Source organism: Elgaria multicarinata, chromosome 4 (genome assembly GCF_023053635.1).
Source record: "Elgaria multicarinata webbii isolate HBS135686 ecotype San Diego chromosome 4, rElgMul1.1.pri, whole genome shotgun sequence".
NCBI lineage: Eukaryota > Metazoa > Chordata > Lepidosauria > Squamata > Anguidae > Elgaria > Elgaria multicarinata.
In genome coordinates, this window is record NC_086174.1 from 137,724,754 (window position 1) to 137,741,451 (window position 16,698).

At 40.6% G+C, this 16,698-nt stretch overlaps 1 protein-coding gene across 1 annotated transcript; it reads right to left on the minus strand.

Annotated features, from left to right (window-relative positions):
• Positions 1-155: 155 nt before the first annotated feature.
• CKAP2 (cytoskeleton associated protein 2) lies at positions 156-12,519 on the minus strand. The gene is made up of 7 exons (XM_063125490.1): positions 12,460-12,519; positions 8,159-8,958; positions 6,862-7,063; positions 5,724-5,891; positions 4,741-4,810; positions 3,506-3,863; positions 156-706 (listed from the first exon to the last, which is right to left on the minus strand). The coding sequence occupies exons 1-7, from the start codon at positions 12,517-12,519 to the stop codon at positions 391-393; spliced, it is 1,974 nt and encodes a 657-aa protein (XP_062981560.1). The 3' UTR covers positions 156-390.
• Between the last annotated feature and the right edge of the window lie 4,179 nt (positions 12,520-16,698).

Genomic DNA, 16,698 nt, shown 5'->3' on the forward strand with positions numbered 1-16,698 from the left:
AATTCCATTCACCATCTCCCTATACACACAAAGTTATACAAACACTTTTTTAAAAGGATTTGCAGATTTTAGACAGAGGTTTTATAAGATTGAAAGTTACAGATAGTTGAGATAACAGTCAAGAATTTATATAAACTGAATAGTGTGGTTAGTTATTGCTGAGATTTGAAAACACTTATTCAAACAAAGGTCTCATGAAGATGGACAATACTGTGCTCTCTCCCCACATCCTTAAGTAGTTATATGGTTACATCTGCTAACTAATTAAGTGTCTTTTCCTGGTTAAAAGGAATTAGGTTAGTGTTACCCATGGTTAAAGCAAGTAAATGTAACACTTAACCATTGTGGGGGACGGGCCGAGGGAAATTGATATGACAGCCCCATGATTTCTTAACTATGGTTAGAGTTGAGCCATGATGTCTGCACTGAGCTACATTCTGTATTATCATGCCGTTCCTTTCCTTGCCCTTGTTGATGGAGAGTTACTTTGTGCAGCGCACTGTTCTGTCTGTAGACAATACCAGTGCCTCCATCTCCCAATTCTCCAAGCTGTTCAAGCGATGAAACACAAGAATTGTGATCTTTCAACATGTTTGGCAACTTGCACACCTTCTCATTTATGCGGCGAGAACGTCTCACAGGAGTTAGAAATTTCAGATCCTTAACTGCAGAATCATTAGCTCCGGCCTGCAGTTTTTTCTTTGTCCTTGGGAATCAAAAAGAGAGAGCAGCCATTTACACAAAATACTTGCAAGACAACTTGTTGTAATGCAAGTAGAATATTACTTCAGTATTCCAAAGAAAATACCTTAATAGGTAACCCAATCAATATGTTAGGTGCTTCCCTGCCCCAGCCAGAGACAACCTGTTGGAACATACAATCCAGCCTATCCAGAAAGTATTGATGTGTTTTTGTCTCTGACATAGCTGGACTGGAACATTTTTGAAAGGAAAACCTTCCCACAGTTTAAGATTCTATCTACTGCTTTTCTAGATTTAAGCATCGAGGTTTTTATTTTTAATCAATTTATACCCTACTTTTCTATAAGCAATGTAGATCTAAAGTGGCTTATTTTTTCACCTTAAGAAGTGAATGGGAACCTTCAAAGAACTAAAATGTAGGGTAATGACAAAGAACGTGAGTCAATTAAAATCTTTCCCTTGCCATCAACTTGGTAGGTGACCTAGGTGTTAAAACAGTTTTATGGGATGCATGGATGCCAGAGGCACCCTATTTACTTCTTAAACCTTGTTTGTACTGACTGGCTGGCTGGCTTAAGATTGGTGATGGTGGGAATCAATAATTCAGCTACATAAAATGTGTTAGGAAGGGATTACAGGCTCCCCATTGCTTTATTTCTGAATAGCATTTGAGGGGGAAGGTCTGCACATGTCTTGGGGAGGATGTCCTGCAGCTTGGATAACATAGAACAGCCTTTCCTACCCTGAGCCAAATCTGAATTGGATAGAGGGTGGAGTGGTGTTGGCAATGGCCTATGATGTTTTGGAGAAAAGTGAGCACATTCTCCAACACTCCCAAAGATGGCAGGTTGACTGAAGAGGCTGTGATTGAACTCTGGTAGAATAAAAAACAAACACCTTGTTTTGATACGGTTTCTTTCTTAGGGAAGGGACCTTCCCAAATGCATAATGTCATTGACTTCCAAATATGCAATGTTTCTTTAACTTTTAGTTTAAAGTGCTTTTACTATTCTGTGGATTTCATTATCTTGAACACCTATGTACCAGATGCATGTATAAGTTCTTGTATTGCCTGCTTCCTCCTCCAATTGTTAAGGTATTATTATTATTATTATTATTATTATTATTATTATTATTATTATAATATTTATTTGTATCCCGCCTTTTGCCCAATGCTGGGCCTCAAGGCGGCCTTACAAAGTTTAAAATATACATGGGGGGGGGGGAGGGAAACAAAACCATAAACAATTAAAAAATACACAACAAAATTATAAAACATTAACATAGATGGAGGGCTGGATTATTCTCCAAAGGCCTGCTTGAACAAAAAAGTTTTAGCCTGCTTCCGAAAGCCCATCAAGGAGGGAGCCAGCCTAGCTTCCCCAGGAAGAGAGTTCCAGAGCACCGGAGCAGCCAACGAGAAGGCCCTCTGCCATGTTCCCACCAAGCGTGCCTGCGAAGAAGGTGGGACTAAAAGAAGGGCCTCTCCAGAAGATCTCAAAGCACGGGCAGGCTCATAAGGGAGAATACGTTCTTTCAAATAACCTGGACCCGAACCATATAGAGCTTTATAGGTCATAACCAGCACTTTGAATTGTGCCCGGAAACAGACTGGAAGCCAGTGGAGCTGTTTTAACAGGGGAGTTGTCTGGCTGCAGCTCTTTGAACCAGCTGGAGTTTCCGAACAAGGTACAACCAGTCCCCCTTATAGATCCTTCAGGCATTCACCTACTTTGAGCATGAACGCTTAGGGTGACCATATGAAATGGAGGACAGGGCTCCTGTATCTTTAACAGTTTCATAGAAAAGGGACTTTCAAACAGGTGTCATTTGTATGTAATTTCCTGATGGAAATCCTTCTTCATCACAACAGTTAAAGCTGCAGGAACCATGCCCTCCTTTGTATCTGGTGTATTTTTTGTATCAACTGTTATTCTTACACTCAAATTCACCATTCTGAATCAGGATGGTTCAACTGAGGTAACCTTTCCTCTTAGGGCCTTGCTAGACGACGGGGTAGCCCAGTGCGAGCCCCGGACCGGCCCCTGTGCGTCCAGATGACTCACAGGGGATCCCGGGCTCAGACAGGGGTAACCCTCCCTTGGCCCGGGATAAGCGGCACCGTTTGTGGCCTGGTATTTCCCACAGTCATGGGCTGAGCCTGAGACTACCGCATTTACTCGTGAGTAGTCAGGAAAAGCAGCACTGTGGCCATCAGGGCAGGGGGGAGATGCGGGGGGGGGGGGAGAACAGAGCTGGGGGGAATCAGAGATCGTGGGTGGGAATCGGAGATCGCAGGCGGACAGGCAGGGGGGATCGCAGATTGCGGGCAGGCGGGGGATCGGAGATTGCGGGCAGGTGGGGGGATCACAGCCAGGAGGGGAAATCGGGGCGGGGGGAGCGGGGAACCCTTTAAAATAAACCAACTACCTTTATCGTTGGTGCATTCCTGTGCACATGGCCCCTTTAAGATACAAAACAAAATGGCCGACGCAACGGGGCTTTCCTTTACCCCGTCGCGTCGACGTGTGGATAGGAGCGACAGCCCACGCTACTTCTAGCGTGGGCTGGCCCCTCCACACGCCAGGATTTTAAGGTAGGTCTAGCAAACCCTTTACTTTCAGATTCTTTGAAATGGCTTTTTTTTTTTAAAAAAAAAAGCCCACCATATTTGGATAGAATCATCTTTCCCAAATGCTCATTGACATTATCTACTCAAGACTGAGCAAGTACACCAAGGCATTTGTAGCAAGTTAAGTTAAATATATCCTCCCCATCCCCCAAGACATCACATAAGGCTTACCTTTCCAAGGAAGGAGTAGTTGACAAATTATACTTAATTAAATATGAGCCCGCATTGCCACTTTCAGGAGAGTTAAGCTCCAAAATTTGATCTTTCTCTGCATTGCCACTATTCTGCTCTGCTTTTTGAATAACTGTAGGCTTCTGACTCAATTCTTTATCTCTATGCTTTTTTTCGTGAGGAAAGCTCTCTTCTTCTGATTTTAAACAAGCTTCTGTTGCTTTTTGAGAAGTCTCTTCATTATTAGACTCTAGATTTTTACTGAAGTGGACTTCCTTGAAAGCATTTTCTATCTTCCCTTCATCTGAATTAACTTCTGCCTCATGATTTAAAGGGTTTTCTTCCTTCACACATTCATCTGAAAAAGTACAAATACATTGTCATGATTCAAGGCTACTTAGAAGTTTTTTCTACAAGAACTCAAATCTAAGAGTTAAGTTACTCTATGTAGACCAGTACCATATTTTCTGATATTACCATCACAGTCAATGAACAAGTAAATTTTCTAGCACACATTTATTGTAGCCCTGTTTTCAAATTATATTTACCCTAATTTACTTTGATACAAATATAGCATAAATGGATAATTTGCAAGCTATGTAAGTTAAGATGGTGTTCAAAATATATACTTTGACCAAAACCAGTCTGACAGGGAAGCATCCAATCCTTCCAGAAAATACATTATTAATGTAGCCACCACACAGTCACAGTATAGCAATCACAGAAAGCATCCTCACTAAACTATGCATTGCAGCTTTTAGTAGGACAAGGCTTGTTATTAGGCGTTGAAATGTTACTAAACTACAACAACTTTTACTTGTTTGCTTTTACTCATAAGAGCTAGTAACTTTGGGGGGCTCCATCCCTCCATTGCCAGCCCACTCACTCTCCTGAAAGGAACTCCATGCACTCATCTGTGTGGAATTGTGAGTGGTTAACAAAAAGACAGATGTAGGATGATATTAAACAAGCTTAGACTGGGAAAATCAGGGGAAGAGAATGTATGAATCAACAAAGGTGGAAGAGAAATAGAGGTTACAATGCATTCTGATGAGTGGGAACAGATCACCACTGAAGTTTTCTCCTTTATTACTAAACTGTCACTAGGATATATTTTCTTTTTCTTTGTTGTTGTATGTGTACACATACACACAAAGGAGCAAGCTTTGTAAAAGGAAGTTGATTGCTTATCTGGAGAGTTTGATAAGCTTACATTGGGAAGTACTTAATCTTACCATCAGATTTAGATAGATTTTTGATCATCTTCATAGCATCTGCTAATGCATGACGTAATTCATCCTTAGGCTGAACAAAAATATGATTTGGTTAGTACAATTGCAATGAGCCAGTGTGTTGTAATGGTCAGCATGTTGAACTAGGACTGGGAGACCCAGGTTCAAATCTCCACAGCCATGATGCTCGCTGGGTGTACTTGGACCACTCACTATCTCACAGGGTTGTTGCAATGATAAAAGTGAGAGAAAGAGAACCATATATGGCATCTTGAGCTCCTTAGTTGAAAGGTGGGATATAATGAAATTGTGACCCAGTTTGCATGATTGTGAGTGTACCCAAGTGAACTGGTTCCTGTCTTCTACTTGAAACAACCCAGAGTGCTGGGTTCAGACATCATGACAACAACCAAGGACTGGGGGCTTTCCCGGGTTATTTCAGAAAATGGAAGTGATGAGTGTGCGCAATGACTAATTATGGGTTAAACAAGCTTACTTGCCTCTCCCTTTGGATCGAGGTGGGGAACAACATTAGTACAGGAATCAACACATCTTAAAAATTCTTGATTTTACATTGATCTGGGTTGGCCTGCCAGAAAAGGCTAGTCTTCAAAGCTGCCTTAAAATCACAGAGAGAGTTAATTTTACGACCCTCCTCCATCTGGGAGTGACAGAAGAAAAGGTCCTCTGGGAAACTGATGTCAGCCTAGTCTTGGCTGACTGAAGTCCTCCCCAGAGGACCTGAGTGTGCGGGGCGAACTGTATGGGAGAAGGTGATCCTGCAGGTAACCTGGACCCAAATCATTTAGGGCTTTAAACCAACACTTTGTACTTTGCCTGGAAACTAATTGGCAGCCAAAGATAATCTATAATCACTGGAATTTTAAAAGTTATGCATCTCATTTGCAGAATGTCTGAAGGTAGTCTTAGATACAAATGGTGACGAACTTAAAACATTAGACATTATGCAGTACTTGGGAGTTTACCTGTGCTCGTGCCAGAATTGCATTTTCATAGATAGTAAGGACCTTTTCAGTGGTGCGAAACTGTTCAAGACGCATCTGGCATACCCAATACTTGGCAAACCTTTTTGCACCAGGCACTGTCATTATCAGCTTTTCCAAAGTGGAATGTACTGTATCACCTGGATGACCCTGAAGAGAGGTATAAAATGGCAAGGGAGAGAAAATGTACTGGCCAATGTCTTAAAAGTTGATATTTGAAATAAATTCCAGGGAGGTAGCAACATTAATCTATTGCTGCAAACACAGTGTTTTTGTTGCACAAGTTTTTGTAGACTACATTCCTTGAATTGCATCCAGCATTGACATTGTGCAAGCAGGATAGCGCTTGCAGTATGAGATTTCCATGTCCTCTCTTCCCTGCTCCTCCCCCACGTGCCCTCCCAGTCTCCTCCAGGTCCACTTGCGCAAAGTCAATGCAGAGTTAGAAGAGACCCAACCCCTACTTTTGCAAAACTTGGAGGGAAAGGACCAATGTTTTACCCCCACATAAAAATGAGTTATATTAGTTCTCTGCAATGCAGTTAGTCTTTGTGTAAAATATGAGGAGCAATCATGTTATCAGTGACAACTGGTTTTGGTATCCTTCTTATGCTAGATTTAAGCTATGGGCTGCAAGGGGCAGCCAACAGCAATGTTATTCGCAAAGACAGCTGCTGATGAAGTTTTTCTCAGCTTGGTTCTTCTGTAAGGGTTTCATCTGCTAAGCAAAAGTTGCAGAGAACTAGCAGACAGAACTTTGCCCCTGGGAGCCATCAATTACGATTGCATTTTGCCTCATAGTAGTTAAAAGCAAGGTTCTACAATATCAGAACTATTTGTAATCATCCTAAGAGACATACCGATAAGTAAAAATATAGCTCTCCTATCTATTCTGTTCAGGATGAATTTGTCCAATTCTCCTACTTATAATGAAAAAACTCCTATAAGGAGTAGAACTTTAGCATTGGGTAGCCTACCAAACCTTCTTTTACATTTCATCCAGTATGTGGCAACTTGTCCGGAAAGTTTGACATGGCACATGGTCTTATAGAGCTGAATAAAATAATGGGATTATGTCCAAAACTTCATTGAATAATGACTGTCTTAACAGATGCCTCACCTTCTCAATTAAGGACAGACATTCTGTGAGTGTCTTATTGACTCTATCGCTGACTAATCTTTGCTCATCTTCTTCTGCTATGGCAGCCCAGAAAGATTCAACTGGTTCTTTTACAGTTTGCTGTGGTGTCTCTGTTTCAGCAGATATGGGAGCAGGCACCTTCTTTATCCCTTTTGATGCCCGCCATTCAGCTAGTTGAGTTCTACATATAACCAAGACAGTATATTAATAAAGTTATCAACATGTTGCTCCGTAACATAACTAGGAATAGACAGAGATCCTGTAACAGAGACCAGATAAACACCTAAGCCAACAATGCCCAAATGCCTAACCATCATTAGGTTACTGGGAACACCCTATGGGCTAACATACTTCACCCCCCACCACTTCAACTGCAGAGCTAATTATGGTTGATGTTACCTCTGCTCCAATGTTAATAACCATAGTAAAGAAACTCACTTCAAACAGCAGTTTCAAACAATGGTTTGCACTAACTATGGTTAGCAGAAACACCACTGAAGACATAATGCTAACCATGGCTCCAAAACTAAAAGGGGAAATGCCCCTATGGGATGGGTGAGAAAAGAGCGTACAAGCACTCAATCTAACCATGGTTAGGTGATGAGACGTGTGTCTGCATCAAATCAGAGCAAAAGGAAAGGATTGTGAGTTTATTATAGACAAATGGAACTGCATAGCAAGGACTGGGGGAACAATTAGGATCCCCCCCCCCTTGGTAACTGTGGTAGACTGCTGAGTATTATGTGATATGGTACAGTTGCCTCATAGTGCTGACTGCTAAGATCCAAGTCTAGGTGAGTAGGAAAGTGCTTATTTAGTCCCAGACCTGAGCAGTACAGTGATGTAGGGGACATATATACACATCTGGCTATTTCTATCTAGCTATAACAAATTTGATCAACACAGGACATCTTTCTGAAGCAAAGGGACACATTCTTAGTAGCATAGGCCCATCAAACTGATCTTCCCCGAACTTGCTATCATGCAGTTTTATTTACTAGCTTTTGTTCCTCTTGCTGTCTGGCTCTGAAGTTTAATAGCCTTTTAGCCTTTAAATTAAAAGACCCTACATGGTATGGTATACCCCACATCTAGAAAGGTGAACAAAAATGCCATTGTAAACCACTGCATGGAATCTATTCCACGGGAATTCTGCCTGCTTTCGATTAGTTTAGTTGTATTTTTAAGCACAAGAACTCATGTGTTTAACAGACAAACTACTACAACAAAAAAGTATGTCAATCTACATACAGGACAGAAGCATTATTTCCATTACCTTCTCAAATCTGCAGGCTTTGCCGGAATACTTTTTCTGTTGTCAACTGATTTTGAAGCTGATACAGTACTATGAGTTTCAGAAACAGGTCTTGCTAAAATTCCTGTTTCAGTTTTCGGTGGAACAGGTTTCTTTGATCTATGCACAGAATTACTAGCATTGGGTGGACCAGTCTTTAACACTGGTTTCCAATTTTTGTTAGGGTTTCTTTGGGCTGCCCCTTTATTTACTGTACTATTGACAGATGGTTTCTCCTGGTTCAGAATGGTCTTGGGGTGGCTAACGGACACCTTTACAGGAGGCCTGGCTTGAAGTGAGGTAATACCAGCAGCCTTACTAACTGTGCCAGTGACTCTGGCATTCTTTGTACCTGTACTATTCCTTGTGAATCCAGTCCTCATTGCCAACTTAGGAGGAGCAGCCAAAGAGTACCTCGTACCTTCATTTTCTGATATTTTTCTAAAGGAGTTTATCTTAGATGACACTATCCTTCCACGATATGAGCCAAGAACACGCTTCTCTGAAAGGCATGCACTAGGGTTGGGGGCAACTGTTTTCACCTGCTTCTCTTTCATATTTCTTTTGGATAAGAAGGTCTGACTGTAAGATATGCCCTTGTTTTTCATATCAGCAGGTTCAGAAACAACTGCCGTAGTACTAGCTAGAGGGCTACAGTTTATAGCAGTAGTGATTTGCTTCAGTATGGTAGGAGATTTTAAGGCCTTTGGGGAAGCTAAGTTTTTTTCCGGAGTACTATCCATCTGGTTCCATGTAGATCCATTCACATTTTCTTTGTCTTCCTGAAAAAGTAAATTAACATAAGATGATATACTTTTCCCTCACAAGTTTTCTAACATAAAGATGACATACGGCCTCTTGAACTAAAATGAAAGATAGCTGTAAGCACTTCTCAAAGGTAGTGTACTTCCTTTGTGATCTCCACAAAGAGAACAATGTTATTTTCATATTTCCCACATTATAAAATATTTTTAAAAGTAGTATGCTCTAACAGGATATAAATAGCAGCAAGAAAGCCAGACAAATAGGCAAGGTCAATCACAAGAGTAAGTTCACTCTGTGTCTCTTCAGCATTTTCTTCTATATTCACTGCTTAAGGGAGAAGAAATCAAGAACTGGGAAAGAGTAGGGAAGGGAGAGGGTGAGAAGCCAGAGCTACCTTTTTGACCACTTCCTTTGCAAAAAAAATTAAAACATATAAACACATTGTTTGGCTTGTAACCAGGAAGCCCTTGCTCCTGCCCCCCACCTTCATATAGGTGAATTGAGCTCACAGATTTTTAGAAACAGACATCCCTTTCTATTAGCTGCAACATAGTTGTAATTCATCTTGAGCCCAAAATCTATGCAAATGAATACCAAATACGTGATTTAAGACTTACCATTTTGATGTTTTGCCAACAGAACTACGTCTTGCAGCTTCACTTGATTAGCTGTTAAGGAAAATAGAATAACGATTTCAGCGCCAGGCAAGCTTTTATCTGGCTTATTTTTACATTTCTGAGTTGCTCTTTGGCAAAAGCAATCCCCAAACAATTCTCAATAAAAACTATTAAAAGTCACCAAAATTCAGAAGAGAAGCTTAAAAGACAACTATTAGCAACTGCCAAATACAAGCAGCATACAGCCATGAAATAATTTAAACTAAGTTCCACCTAAATGGGACTATCTTTACCAATCTTTGAAATCTAAAATGGGAAGAGGTGAGGAGGTCTAAAATCTGGGCACCTCAACTGGAAAAGCCGTGACCTACATACTCAACCAACCACACTTCAGATAGAGGGATATGTTGTAGAGTTTTCCTTGCTGATCTCAAAGGGCAAGAGGGATTATGAGCAGCAGGTAGTCCTTTATACACCCTAGCCTGATACTGTTTAAGGCTATGGGACAGAGTAAACAGTAGCTCAATATTGTCTTCACTTAAAAGCTAACAGTCATGAGGCTAGCAGCTTTTAAAAAAGAAGCATCTTGCATTTCCTTCTTCCTAAGCTAATCGACTATTACTGTTCTGTTGGGGATGCAAAGCTAAATGCCTTGCGTCCCCAACAAAACAGTTGTTCGCAATTTCCATATTTTTACATAATTGGTTACATAATTATCAAGGAACAGCTCTCCTTGCTACTTTCAATAATTGGAGAGGATTTCCCACACACATTTCATGAGATGGGCACACATTTTTAGAACACCTATAAACTAGGCTAGCCTTCCCCAACCCAGTGCCCTCCAGATGTCTTGGACTTCAACTCCCATCAGCCCTAACAACATGGCCAATGATCAGGAATACTTGGAATCATAGTCCAAAACAGCTGGAGAGCATCAGTTTGGGGAAGACACTGTATGGGCCTGTTCAGACAACACACTAAGGCATGGTTAAGTCGCTAACCCCTTTGCAGCTAATGGTTAGTGAGCATGTTTAAACTGTGATTATTTAGTCAGTGTGGTTAGAAATGGTTTACACAACACACTAAGTCATGTTTCACATGACACGCTAAGCCATAATGTTTAGTTCAAAATGCTTAATCACCATGGCTTAGCGTGTCTTCTCAATAGGGTCTAAATGTGTACAGTTGCTTGTGCATAGTTTGCCTTTTGCAATATCCAGGCTAAAGCGTGGATGTTGTAGAGCAGTGCCAGCAGTGATGTCTTGCTCTCCCCTTTCCGTTTGTACATTGTACATGTGAAGAATTACTGAAAAGGGGCTTCCTGTTCCTTTAGATTGCCATTTTGTTTCTACCCTGGGATAAAAGCAAGAGCCTTCCATGAAAATGACAGAGAAATCTAAAGTTTTAGCATAGTTCCGATTGGGCAGGAACATGTCCACACACGCCCCCAAGGTAGCAGCAAAGAGAACTTTACATTATGCAATGTTACATTTTCCTGTCATTTTTACCTACATCAAAAATGACTAAATTAGGAATATCACATTCACAATTTATTTACTGCTTTCATTAGGTTTGGAGCATCACAATTCAGGGAGAAGTATAAAGACCTAATAAGGATTCAGAAGAGAAGCAGAAGTGAGAGCACAGTACCTTTTCCAATCACTATTACCTTCTTCTTATTTTTTTTTAAAAAAACTTAAGTTTATTGTGTGTTAATTTTCTTTTATTGAAAACCCGGCCTGTTGTCAGGCAGAAGGTGGGATATGGATGTTCTAAATAAGTAACTGGCTTAAAAGATGCCAAAGCAAATCATAGGAAGAAAAGCTTAAAGAACACATCACTAATATTTTGCAGATTTTTTAGCCTTGCTACAGCACAGGAGACATTAAGAGGGAGAACTAATGCCTTTCAAGTACTACACAGGGCAGGAGTGAACAGAAAGTAGAACTACTGTTCTATTCCCTGAGTAAGTGATAGTAGACCCGCAAGTTTTGTGGCTCCCAGTATTTAACAACAACTTGACGTTTCCACCTAAACTAAGCTGCTGAAATGAAGAGAGCTTGGGGTAATGCAGCCTTTCCGACCCTGGTGCCCTCCAGATGTTTTGGACTACAACTCCCATGAGCTCCAGTCAGCATAGCCAATGGTTAGGAATGCTGGGAGCTGAAATCCAAAATATCTGGAGGGGACAAGGTTGGGGTAAAGGAATGTACTTTTGTGGGAAAGGACTGTCAGCTGGCTTCAGTTTGGTTACTGCAAACAAATTCCTAGGCTCAATAGCACCCTGTTCTTTAATTTTGAGTGCATGTGTATCTTTTGAACCTGGCTCTAGTCGGTGGATCTCGGGGTTTTAGTTTACAAGAAAAAAGAAAAAGGAGGTCCGACAAGCCTGAAGTCCTCCCCCATCCATCGTAGAGCATTTGTGGAGTTTGTTTGTAGCCACCTTTCCCCCTTCATAGAATAGCAGAGTTGGAAGGGGCCTACAGGCCATCTAGTCCAACCCCCTGATCAATGCAGGAATCCACCCTAAAGCATCCCTGACAGATGGTTGTCCAGCTGCCTCTTGAATGCCTCTAGCGTGGGAGAGCCCACAACCTCCCTAGGTAACTGGTTCCATTGTCGTACTGCTCTAACAGTCAGGAAGTTTTTCCTGATGTCCAGTTGGAATCTGGCTTCCTTTAACTTGAGCCCGTTATTCCGTGTCCTGCACGAAGAGATCCTGGCCCTCCTCTGTGTGACAACCTTTTAAGTATTTGAAGAGTGCTATCATGTCTTCTTTCTAGGTTCGCTTCTTTAGCCGTCGTCGAGGGAAAAGCACGGGCAAACCCACCCCCCTCTGTCCCACCGGCTGCACACTCACCCGCCTGAACGACAACCGAAAAGGGTTCCGGGGTCTTTTACGGATACCGGAGTCACCGTTTCCCCCGAGGACACCGCAACCGCCGCAGCAGCTCGCCCCATTTGAATTTAATCACGCGCCAGGAGAGAACACCACCCAAACGCCCCCACCGATTGGTTGTACCAGGACTTGAAATCAACCAATTAGATAGAAAGGCCGTGCTATTTGAGGAACGACCAAAAGTGAGCGCACGTCGTCACTTCCTGCGTCTATTTCCCACCCACTCTGCAAGCGGAGCTGGATCAGGCTTCGAGTTACGTTACAATCCTACAGACACTTGGATGGAAGTAAGTCTCATTGAACTCAATGGGACTTACTTCTGAAAAGACTTGCATAGGATTGCACAGTATTTTTTAAAAAATGTATGTCCCTGTAAAGGCTTCCTGTGCTACGAGAAAGGAAAATAAACGATGTTTTAATTTTGTCAGAGATTATTACTATTTACAAAAGCCCATATATGAATGTGTGTATGTTATTACATACCTGTATCTCATAATGAGAATATTAAAATATATGTATTACTTATTAGGAATATAGTATTACAGAATTCATAGAAGTGTGCCAAAACATATGAAATCATACACTGTGAACCGCCCAGAGAGCTTCGGCTATTGGGCGGTATAAAAATGTAATAAATAAATAAATAGGGACATAATGGAGTCAACAATAACAGCTACATAACTAACACCGTTTCTTTTTTGTTCAATGCATTTCACAGGCATTATCTCAGTATATCAACTGCAATGAAGGTCCAGCATTATTCCCATGTTACAAACGATACAGCTTTGTGTGTGAGAGAGGTGGGGGGGGAGAGGGGTGTGGCTTCGCTCAAACCGTCCAGTGAACTCCTAGCTCCGGTGACAGATTATTTTATTATTTTTTAAAAAAAATATTAAAAAAAATAGCACACACAAAACGTTTATTGCTCAGTCTACAAATCATTGCAACAAATTTTATTTTAAATATAACAGAAAAAAACCTGGGGCTTAATAGGCTGTTACAAAAGACTTGATTAATACAAAATAATAATAATAATAATAATAATAATAATAATAATAATAATAATAATAATAATAATAATAATAATGATGCTATATAATTTTCAATTAGCTGTTATAATGTCCACATGCTCAAAGCAGAAGCAGCTGGACATATAATGTTGTAAATCCGGTTGTGATGTATGTTGAATAAATCTCCACCATATGGCATAAAATGCTAATAGTCTGTCTTTCCTTGAATCAAAAGCAAACCATGACTTTTTTTCCTGATATTGCCATAGACCATATATCCTGTTAAATTCAGATTATCTAGTTTTTTCACTGCTGTGTGATTGTCTGGTGAGTGGCAATTAATAAAAACGAGAGCAAATCTTTACATTTAATGCTTTCTTTGTATATTGATAATAAAAATAGTTCTGGTTCATGTCAATCATTTCTCTAATAGTCATTATTTCTCTATTATTATTATTATTAATTGCATTTTTATACCACCCAACAACTGAATGTCCAGAATTCCTGTATATATGGACAGGTACACCATATATTAAAATATGTGATTTTAACCCCACAGCCTCTCCAGCAAAGCGGGTTGCATGTAGAAATGATGTGTGCCAACTGAGGTGATAGATGAAACATAATGCCACAGATACATGTACACAAATATTACTATAATATGGAATCAATCAGCAGAATTACATTAATGTCCAAATTGTTCATCATGCCAATATTTTTATTGTATTTATTACAATGGAATTTACCATTAAGTAAGTATAGTATCACAGCCTTACAGCATAATCCTATTCATGCCTGCTCAGAAATAAGCCCTATTGAGTTGAGTTTACTTCTAGGTAAATTACTTCCAGATTGCAGCTGTACACCACCCTTCAGCCAAACAGTCCCAGATAGCTTCAGCTATTGGGCAGTACAGAACTGTAATAATAAATAAATAAATAATAAAATGTCAACATTTTTCGTTGCTGCCACCCCCACCATGTGTACAAATGTAGGTATTAAAATAGGTGGGCACTGTGTGTGTTTGACTTCCAGGTATCAGATGCCACATCCCAACGTGTCATCCAAGAGCTTGTGAGGTTGCCATCTTGCTGAAGCTAAGTGGGTGTGGAACTGCTCAACACCTGGATGGGAGACGACCTGGGAAACCCATGTACAGAGTCTTGGGTTCCCTGATAGAAGCAGGGCAAATGAATTTACTAAATAAATAAATCTCAAGAGCCATCTTAAAGTATTCATTCAAGCTGTCTTTCCTATAGACAAATTTAACCACACTAGCCAATTTGGAGAGAAAGCAGATAAGCTGGCCCAGTGATTTTGCAGTTTAGTTACCTTGGGGAGGAGGGTGTAATTCCATCAGAGCCCCTGGTTACAATGAATTACTGAACTGGTTCAAGGAATAGGTACCCGCCACAACACAGGCTCTGAACAACAGGCCTGGCCGCGGACACTCCCTGCTCAAGCTAAGCCCCACCACTTGAGGAGCCTGAGGCGAGGGACAACCACCGCCTTTCTCCAAACTATGTGGAGAAAGGGGTTACACTGGAAGGATTTCAGTAATAAATTCAAGTGCTGTGAATTATATGTACTGAGGTGAATTATTGTCAGAGTGGGTGTTAAATGTAAATAACTGCAGATGATAAATGCCAAACAGACACGTGGGATTTTTGTGGTGGTTAAAACAAACTGATTAAAATTTTATTTTAAAAGTTCACAAGCTTTGTTTCATAATAAAACATTTTAAAAAAAAACCTTTTTAAAGCCTCTCATCCAATCCTTTCATTCTTCTCATACATGCTTTCTTTTCTCTCACACATTCAATCTTGAACTGTCTTTATTATCAGTATTGATTAATATACACTGACTATCTGCACACCACCCTCAAAAGACACCACTCTCCACACTGAACCTCAAATTCTCCAGAACCCAAGTACTCTCTACACACCAAGAGCTAACATACAGAGAGCTCCCAATCTCCCCAGTCCTTCCCTTTTATATCACTCCTCCCCCTCCCAAGACATTCTAACTCCACCCACTCAGGTCAACATTCTAAACACACCAGACTTACAAATGCTAGACATGCATTAGGGAACTGACTTGTGGGGTGTACTGCCACAGTACCTCCTGGGAAAACCAATGGGTGGAATTGTGAAATTGTTGTGACGACATGAACTAGCAAGACACTCTTGCAGATACAAATTTTTGTGTGCCTGACACAAGTCAGCCTCTATTTCTGGATTATTATTATTATTATTATTTATTTATATAGCACCATCAATGTACATGGTGCTGTACAAAGTAAAACAGTAAATAGCAAGACCCTGCCGCATAGGCTTACATTCTAATAAAATCATAATAAAACAATAAGGAGGGGAAGAGAATGCACCAAACAGGCACAGGGTAGGGTAAAACTAACAGTATAAAGTCAGAGCAAAATCAACTAGGACCTTTGAAACCTACCTACAGTCCCTGTCTACATGCTTATAATCTAGAAAACATGACACAAAAGGAAAGGGGATTGGGAGGGACGAGGGGATGTATATACCCAGAGATGGGGAATGGGGACAAAGCAGCTACTACATGCAAACAAAAAGAAAAGTAACACATTTAGTATCATATCTTGTTTGGCCCTCCTCATGTATCACACACATACTTTAAGGCTAACTTTGCAATCTTAAGGGCTAGAAACTAGCTGTAAAAATAATAAAAATATGCACAATTTGTACAAGTGGAAGATAATACTCTTATAAAGTAATCCAGTTCTGTCAATGAGTGGACGATGGAATGAAAGATACCTGACAAGCACAGCTGGAAAGGATCTAACAAATTCTGTACATCCCTACTTGTATTGGATTACCTGTAGGTGGATGACAGCTGTATTTAGATGGTGTTCATGCTTCCAAAAACCATTAAGATCCATTAGAAGATAAGTTTTTATAGCATTATGATTGGGATATTTTTCTTGTGAAAATCATGACGATTTGTGCCTCAGATCCATGTTTTTACGCCATGGCTGCACCCACGAGCGGCAGATCCCTGATTTTTCCAGTTCAGTCTGTAGAGGCAGATATGGTCTGTGATAGGATTGTAGTTTGGGGGATTTTCCACTTTAAAATTATGAGGATCTCTGCCTCAAATCCACATTTTTGCACCTTAGCTGCACCAGTAAGTAGCGGACCCATGATTTTCGTGGTTCAGTCCGTGGAGGCAGATGTGTTCTGTGATATGCTG

Bases quoted from the DNA above. Each gene is read 5' to 3' on its own strand.
- CKAP2 (XM_063125490.1), bottom strand. From the start codon at position 12,519: ATGGGGCGAGCTGCTGCGGCGGTTGCGGTGTCCTCGGGGGAAACGGTG. The intron at 7,064-8,158 runs GTAATGGAAATA...GGTTATATGTAG, and splicing joins AAGCCTGCAGATTTGAGAAG to AACTCAACTAGCTGAATGGC. The intron at 3,864-4,740 runs GTAAGATTAAGT...GTACTTTTTCAG, and splicing joins AAATCTATCTAAATCTGATG to ATGAATGTGTGAAGGAAGAA.